Raw genomic sequence first — 8408 nt, forward strand, 5'->3', positions numbered from 1 at the left:
AGTGCTTGCCTAGCATGCACAAGGCCCTGAGTTCAATCCCCAGTACTATAAATAAATATAAATAAATAAATAAATTGGGGCCAGGGAGATAGCTCAGCAGTCTAAGTGCCTGCCTGGCAAGAGCAAGGACCCAAGTTCAATATCCTGTACCGCATGCCATGCTAGCCCCATGCTGAGCCTGCCACCAAAACTGGGCATGGTGGTGTATGCCTGTAATCCCAGCACTGGGGAGGCTGAGACAGGAGGATCATTACAAGTCTGAACCCTGTACCAAATCAATACATAATTAATTAAAAGTAATAAATAAAATCCCTGTCCAAAAAAATAAATAACACTGGGTGTGTTGGCACATGTCTGTAATCACAGCACTCAGGAAGCTAAGGCAGGAGATTCACCATGAGTTCAAAGCCAACATAGGATACATAGTGAGTTTAAGGGCAGCCTGAACTATATACTGAGACTCTGTTTCCAAAATAAAGTCCCTGGTGTGGGCCAATTACCTAAAAGGTGACAATAGCAGCCCAAAGAGGGACAAGGATTTGCCTGAAGGGGCATTATACCCTCTCCTTCATGCTCAGTCATTCCTGCATTCATTGATTCACCAGGCACCCAGTCCGTGTCCAGCAGTACACTGGGGACCCCAAATGGACACTGCTATGGAAGCCAACTTGGGCGCTGCTGGCCTCGGGCCCCGCACAGAGCTGGATGATGAGGACTACTACCCCCAGGGTGGCTGGGACACAGTGTTCCTTGTGGCCCTGCTGCTCCTGGGGCTGCCAGCTAATGGACTGATGGCATGGCTGGCTGGTTCACAGGCCCGGCATGGGGCGGGCACGAGGCTGGCCCTGCTTTTGCTTAGCCTGGCCCTCTCCGACTTTTTGTTCCTGGCAGCAGCATCCTTTCAGATCTTGGAGATCCAGCATGGAGGGCACTGGCCACTGGGGACAGCTGCCTGTCGCTTCTACTACTTCCTGTGGGGTGTGTCCTACTCCTCCAGCCTCTTCCTGCTGGCAGCCCTCAGCCTGGACCGTTGCTTGCTGGCACTGTGTCCACACTGGTACCCTGGGCACCGCCCAGCTCGCCTACCCCTCTGGGTCTGTGCTGGGGTCTGGGTGCTAGCCACACTCTTCAGTGTGCCCTGGCTGGTTTTCCCTGAGGCCACCATATGGTGGTATGACCTGGTCATTTGCCTGGACTTCTGGGACAGTGAAGAGCTGCCACTGCGGATGCTTGAGATCCTGGGGGGCTTCCTGCCATTTCTCTTGTTGTTTGTCTGCCATGTGCTCACCCAGGCTGCAGCCTGCCGGACCTGCCAGACCTGCCGCCACCACCAGCCTCAACCCTCGGCCTGCCATGGCTTTGCCCGTGTGGCTAAGACCATTTTGTCAGCCTATGTGGTCCTGCGACTGCCTTACCAATTGGCACAGCTGCTCTACCTGGCTTTCCTATGGGACATCTATCCCGGCTACCTGCTCTGGGAGGCCCTGGTCTACTCTGACTACCTGATCCTACTCAATAGCTGCCTGAGCCCCTTCCTCTGCCTCATGGCCAGCACTAACCTTCGAGCCCTACTGCGCACCATGCTTTCCTCCTTTGCTGCCGCCCTCTGTGAGGAGCAGCCAGGCAGTTTCACACCAGCTGAGCCACAGACACAGGTGGCCTCTCAGAGCCCAACTCTAACAGCAGAGGCCCACCCTCAAGTGAACCCCACAGCCCAGCCACCACTGAACCCCATGGCCCAGCCTCAGGTGAACCCCACAGCCCAGATATCATTGGACGCCATAGCCCAGCCTCAGGTGAACCCCACAGCCCAGATACCACTGGACCCTATCACCCAGCCTCAAGTAAACCCCACAGCCCAGCCAGTACTGGACTCGATAGACCAGCCTCAGTTGAACCCCACAGTCCAGCCAGAGTTGGATGATATGGTCCAGCCACAGTCCCCTGGCCCTGCTACCAGGACCTCCAGGTCCTGTGAGGAAGCTTCTTTTAGCCCATCTCTAGATCCTTCACCTGAGCCCCCTGAGAGCCCAGCCATACCAGTGGTCCCCGAGGGAGAAAGCCCCAGCAGTGCCTCACAAACAGAGGTCCCCAGTGTAGGCCCCACATGAGGATTCAGGAAGCCCAGGCCTGCCGGAGCAGCTGAAAAGTCATAAGGAGTAAAGGAACTCACCAGTCAAGAGAGGTGGGAGTTACAGATACCACCACTGCTGAAAGCCCAACCAAGTCCTCCAGACTGGAGGACCTACATGGGGGAAGTGAAGTTAAGCAGCCAGAAGTCCCAGACAGTTTGTGTCAGCATCTGCTGCCCCGCTTCCACCATACCCTCCGTGGTGGCTCCAAACACACAGTCACTCAATAGCCTCCTGAGCCACCATTGATGGTGTCCTGCTGAGTTCTGTCCTCCAGTACCATAGATGCCATCTTCTCTGCTTCAGCCCTGCTGGAAGAAAATAGGTCAGGCTGGATACAGGGACAACAAAAAGAAAAGTCTCTACAGAGAAAGGAGGCCACCAGGAGCCTGCAGCCCCAAGCAGAAGCCGGAGGCCACCACAACCCACAAGCTGGCCTGACATGGCCAAGCCCTCTCTACCAGTGCCTTCCTCTCAGCAAGGTGGCTGGAGAAGAGACAAGAGTGACCAAACCTGGATTCAAATCCAATTCTGTGACACCCTGGCTGGGTGACCCAGGACAAACTCTTCTTTTGTAAGCTATTCTGAGGATTAAATGAGGGGGCATGTGAGGTGCCCCACAGGAGCCATGGAGCAGGGGAGCAATGAGATGTCAGGGGTATACAGGGTTGGCCCTTTGGGTGGATGGGTGGGGGCAGGTGGGAGAGCCACCACATGGCCAGAGCTTCTGGGACTGGTCTGGGTTGCAGATACCCAGGTGGCCTGAGAGAGTATGGCGCTACCTCTTCATCTTGTAAGGGAAGGAGGGGTCAAAGAGGTAAGAGACGTCAAAGTCTGATTCCACTCAAGGGTTTGACGGGTACCTGCCTCCAAACCTCCTAGGGAGGGCTGCACAGAGTCTCAGGAGGAGCTACAGGTGTACACTGTGCTGGCCCCGACCTCCCCGCATCTAAGCTTAAGAACACAGTTAGGAATCATCTGAATGCAGAGTACTCTGGGCACCAGGGGCCCCATGAAGGGCAAAGGTTCCCAGAGGTCACCAAGCTTCTCTCAGGCAGAATCAGTCCCTTGGCGGATGCAGATACTGTGGGGGGGCAGGGGAGGGGAAAGAGGAAGTGCTGCCTCCCTGTTCTCCATTCCCTACCCTTAAGGTCAAAGACCATGGCCCCTCCCTGTTCTCCTTCTACCCCGGTAGACCTTTCCCACTGGTTTAGTTTTTAGGACTTGCAGCTGTGAGGTACCCGCATGAGCAGGTGTAAATGACAAGGGTATTTTATATGCTTCCTTCCCAAGGCTGTTTTATTGTAAAAAGGTGGCAGGTGATTCAGGCAGCTGGGTGTGGTACAGTCAGATGTAGGTTCAGGTCCTAGCTCTTAAGCTGTTTGCTTCTGTCAATTCAGTACAACGTTTCCCTTGTTGGGTAGCAGGTGGTGGTTATTACTAAAGCCAGGCATAAGAAGTGCATGGATTATAGGCACTGAGATGGGTGGGAGAGGGATTTCTGGACAGATGTGAGTTGTTTGAATCTACTCATTTAACAAATATTTGCTGAGCACATGCTAGACCTGATGCATCTCTGGCTGGCCTTCTCCTTTGGAGATATACAGGCAGCGTTCAGGTTGTGATCTCTGGTGCCTGGAAGGGGTTGTTTGAATCTTGATTTCACTATTTACTGTGTGTAAACTTCAGCAAAACCCTTGGCTTCTTTGGGACTCAGTTGCCAATCTGTAAAATAGGGATCATACCTGATTGATCTCTAAGAAGCGTTTGGATCTTTACTGACTACACAGGAAGTGCTCAGTAACTGTTAGCCCTTAATTTTTTATTGTACCAGTGGGCACCCCCTGGCTCAGGCCAGGCATGAGACCAATACAGGTCGGAACCCACCTGGCAGGTAGACTGCTTGCCAGGTTTCATTCCCCCCTCACATGACCTCCTGCTCCTTCACCTTTCTCTATCTTATTTGTTGGGGTACATACTCCCTGGGGATAAGATTTGGACTTCTGTCCCCCTTCTACTGGCAGGGGTCCCAAAGCTTTTCAACATGGAGAGCAGATCAGCGAATAATACATCAGCACCAGCCACTTGCCACGAGGAATGAGCCAGTCCTACCTCCAAGGTCTCAAAGGAGAATCCCACACATAGTGGATAATTTAAACTTAGGAAAAAGAGAGGGCCCTGAAGTGACTTGTGGGATAAAGCTTTTCTAGGGTCCCACAGAGGAGGTTTATGTTGAAGAAACAGGGAATGAAGACCCCACAGCCTCCCCACATCATCCAAACACAGGGGTTGGGCTCCTGTTGCTTTCTGGGAGATTCTTTTCCATCATCTCTGGGTAAGAAATCCTTCCCTCTCTTCTAGAGGGGCCAGATATTGATTTTGAGAGTTGAGAACATGAAGATTTTTAATTCTACACTCAGGGATGTTGTTCACTCATTTGCTCAACCTGCACTACGGGATCACATGCTGAGTACCAGGTCCCTTTCTGGGAGCTGGGTGTAGAGTGGGGGGGGGGCAAAATCCTTGCCCTCAATTTGTTGACATCCTAGCAGGGAGAAGCATCTGGTGATCCAGCAGTGGCTAAGAACAATGCAGTGGGAACAAGGAAGGGCCAGAAAGTGACTGGGTGAGAGGGGTGTCAAGGAGAGCCCCAAGGGAGGTGACAGGTGAAGAGACCTGGAGTAAGTTGAGGGATGGAATTTTTCCAGGAGGAAATCTTCCAGCCACAGGTAGGGAACAAGATGCCCTGTCCTGGGGAAGGGGGTGTTCAGGAATGAGAGGTTAGTATTACTGGGCCATAGGCAGGGGGGTGTGAGGGGTGGTAGGTAGAGGTCAGACAAGTAGGTTGAGTGGAGAGATCAGCAGGCTGTGGGTTCTATCTCAATCAGACCAGTGACAGGTTGGAAAGGGTTCAGGGAAACAGGGCCACCCAGGCTAGTGTGGGCTTTAAACAGACCCTCACCTGTCACCTGGGATCTGGCCGCATCTGGTCCCCACACTCCTGCCTCGCCAGCCTAGGGTTTATGGAGCACTGGGAAATGCAAGGATTTTGAAACTAGAGACTGAGCAGGGCTGTGTGTCCTCAGGCAAACACCTGCCCTCTCTGAGTCTGTTTCCTTCAGGGTGGGAGGAGAATGAGATGAGACACCCCAGTCCATCCTCCAACACACAGCCCGAACTTCTTTTCTGGGCCCCTCTTTGTCAATTCCTTTTTTTTTTTTTTTCTGGGAAAGGGACCCTGCCATCACCTCTTGGTTACCAGGGTAGTCGATGTACAAGGCAGATAGGAGGAAGCCAGTGTCCAGAGCCACCAACTTAAAAGAAAAGTGAGTCCTACAAGGACAACGAAGGCTCCACGGTGAAATAGGATGGAGCAGATCTGGGGAGACCTGTCTGGGCTCCTTGTCAGAGAATGAAGAGGATTATGGTCTGACCTTCAGGCTCCTCGTAGATTGTCCAGAGTAAAGGAAGGTACGAGGGATCTGTGGCCCTAAAAACCCTGGTAGGACCCATGGGTGTTTGTCAGGAAGAATGGGACCGCTGGGCCTTTCCCTCTCTCCTTGTAACACTGACTTACTTACACCCTTAGCCAAGAGCTTTAACTCTGATAAAAACTGTCCTTGCCGACGCAACCTGGAGGCGGGGCAGGAACCGTCACCGGTGCCTTACAGGTGTGCAGTCGGGTTGGGGACTGGCAGGGTTGGCTTCACCCTAACCTGGCAACTCCTGCGCATGCCCCAGTCTGCCAACATTGCCCCTAGCTGCAACTGCTGCAGAGGCACTTTTCATTTCTTGGAGCAGGGTAGCGCCAGCCCCAGCCTATTCGAGGTGGGGCTCCTATTGGCCACGCCCCAACCCCAACGGACTCCGCCCACCTCATTCAGCAGTCCTACCTCCCCGTCCCACCCCTGTGCGCGTGACTCGGCCCCGCCTCTCAAGCCCTTGCCCACCTCCCTCCTCCGCCCTCGCTTCTCTGTCACTTCCTGATTCCCGCTTCCTGCTTCCCAGAGATCGGGATTCCAAGCTGCCGGAGGCCACCGCCGCAGCCCCTGGCACCCCCGGTGAGCGGGATACTGGGCGGGAGCCAGCTGGGAGCGCGGGCGAGGGCGGGGTCCCAGGAGGGGGTCCGCAAGTCCAAAGAGCACTTTCTCTCTTTTGCGCCCCACCCTCAGTCCGAGCTCCCTCTAGCCGTCCAGCCTCGCCTCCTGGGCCAGGGTCCCAGGAAGTTGGTTCCCTGATTCATCTTGCACCACGCTCTGAGGCCACTCTGGGATGCTCTGGCAGCGGCGTCTCGACCCCCACAGCGTCCTGCCAAAGCCCCTGAGCCGGGTTTCCTGCAGCTTTCCTGGGACTCAGAACTGTGGCCTAGAGCGCCCTACAACCGGGAGACCTATTCTGCCTCCGTTGCTCCCTGCCCTTCATCCCGCTTCCACATAACTGGGCAGGAAAGGCAGCGCCGAAACGCCCAGGACTTAAGGAGCTATACATTCTCTGCCCCCTTCCCCCTCCCGCAGAGATGGGGTAGGGGTCCAAAGAAAGTCCCACAAAGCCACTCAGGACTCAGCGTGGCAAGCGCTAGTTTAACCCTTCAGATCTCCGCTGGTGGGAGGTAGCCTTGATCTGCACCTGTGACCCTGTTCTGTGACTGTGGAAGCTGAGACCCAGGCTGGTTATAATAACCAGTCCCTCCTCACGTCCCATCATGCAGCCCTGGGAGAGCTCGGGTCGCTGAGACAGCAAGGTGAACCCCACCTCTCTACCCTGCAGACATGTCCTTCCGAAAAGTAGTGCGGCAGAGCAAATTCCGTCATGTGTTTGGGCAGCCAGTCAAGAATGACCAGTGCTATGAGGACATTCGAGTGTCCCGTGTTACCTGGGACAGCACCTTCTGCGCAGTGAACCCCAGATTCCTGGCTGTGATTGTAGAGGCCAGCGGTGGGGGTGCCTTCCTGGTGCTCCCTCTAAACAAGGTGGGCTGGGAGAGGGAAAGGAGCGAAGGCTGCAAGTATCTGCTACACCTCTGGCCCTTCAGTATACCTGTCTTGTTTGCCCCCTCCCTGCCTGGCAGGTATTATGATCCATATTTACTGCCCAGGAGGTTTGAGCGAAGGTGGCAAAAGTGTTTATTGCCACTGAGTCAGAGACAGGCTGCAGACATTCCCTACTTACCTGAGAGGGTGGGGTTGGGCACTGTCGCATATGGACTAGGAGTGAGCCAGGCTATACACATCGTTCCTACTCCTGGGAGGGGACTGAGGCTTTGGGGAGATGAAGCACAGGCGTTCTGACTATGCCCCCACACCTACAGACAGGCCGCATTGACAAGGCCTATCCTACAGTGTGTGGGCACACAGGACCTGTCCTAGACATTGACTGGTGTCCCCACAATGATGAAGTCATTGCCAGCGGCTCAGAAGACTGCACAGTCATGGTAAGCATAGGGCTATTCAGGCCAGGGTCTCAGGTGTGGCCATAGGCTGCTGGTAACAGGGGCAAGCAGAGGCCTCAGCCCACCGTCCCCATCCCTCCTGCAGGTGTGGCAGATCCCAGAGAATGGTCTGGTTTCCCCACTGACAGAGCCAGTGGTGGTGCTGGAGGGGCACACCAAGCGCGTGGGTATCATCACCTGGCACCCCACCGCCCGAAACGTGCTGCTCAGTGCAGGTCTGCGCTGCTCCCTACCCACCTTGCCCCTCAGTCTCCCTTGCATATGTGGCTCTGGAACATCCTAGCAGCCTCTCTGGGGTCCATCCTACAAATAGGGAAGCTGAGGCCTACAGCAGTCAAGAGTTGGTTCAGTCCCTGGGGAGTGGGCACAGTAGGTTTAGTGGGCTGACGGCCCCCACCTGCCTGCCCAGGTCTAAGCAGTTGGCCCTCTACCTGCCAGGCTGTGACAATGTGGTGCTTATCTGGAATGTGGGCACTGCAGAGGAGCTGTACCGCCTCGATACCCAGCACCCCGACCTCATCTACAATGTCAGCTGGAACCGCAATGGGAGCCTCTTCTGCACAGCATGCAAGGACAAGCGCATGCGCATCATCGACCCCCGCCGAGGCACCCTGGTGGCAGTATGTGGCCCCAGAGGGTGAAGATGGCAGTGGACAGGCCCAGGGGCTTGATTGCGGTGCTGTACTGACCACCTGTCCCTTCCCAGGAGCGGGAGAAAGCCCATGAGGGTGCTCGGCCCATGCGGGCCATTTTCTTGGCGGACGGCAAGGTGTTCACCACAGGCTTCAGCCGCATGAGCGAGCGACAGCTGGCACTGTGGGACCCAG

General features: G+C 55.2%; 2 protein-coding genes across 2 annotated transcripts in view; both read left to right on the forward strand.

Annotated features, from left to right (window-relative positions):
• The first annotated feature begins 412 nt into the window (after positions 1-412).
• Gpr152 (G protein-coupled receptor 152) lies at positions 413-2113 on the forward strand. The gene has a single exon (XM_004627343.2). The coding sequence runs from the start codon at positions 645-647 to the stop codon at positions 2109-2111; it is 1467 nt and encodes a 488-aa protein (XP_004627400.1). The 5' UTR covers positions 413-644; the 3' UTR covers positions 2112-2113.
• A 4000-nt stretch (positions 2114-6113) lies between these two features.
• Coro1b (coronin 1B) overlaps positions 6114-8408 on the forward strand; it is a 5266-nt gene continuing 2971 nt past the window's right edge. The window contains exons 1-6 of the mRNA XM_004627344.2: positions 6114-6193; positions 6900-7102; positions 7441-7563; positions 7667-7796; positions 8020-8201; positions 8288-8407. Coding sequence (XP_004627401.1) covers positions 6902-7102; positions 7441-7563; positions 7667-7796; positions 8020-8201; positions 8288-8407 — 756 coding nt within the window. The 5' untranslated portion in view covers positions 6114-6193; positions 6900-6901. The remainder of the gene's footprint in view (positions 6194-6899; positions 7103-7440; positions 7564-7666; positions 7797-8019; positions 8202-8287; position 8408) is intronic.

This window comes from Octodon degus, unplaced genomic scaffold (assembly GCF_000260255.1).
Source record: "Octodon degus isolate 3935 unplaced genomic scaffold, OctDeg1.0 scaffold00018, whole genome shotgun sequence".
NCBI classification, from domain to species: Eukaryota; Metazoa; Chordata; class Mammalia; order Rodentia; family Octodontidae; genus Octodon; species Octodon degus.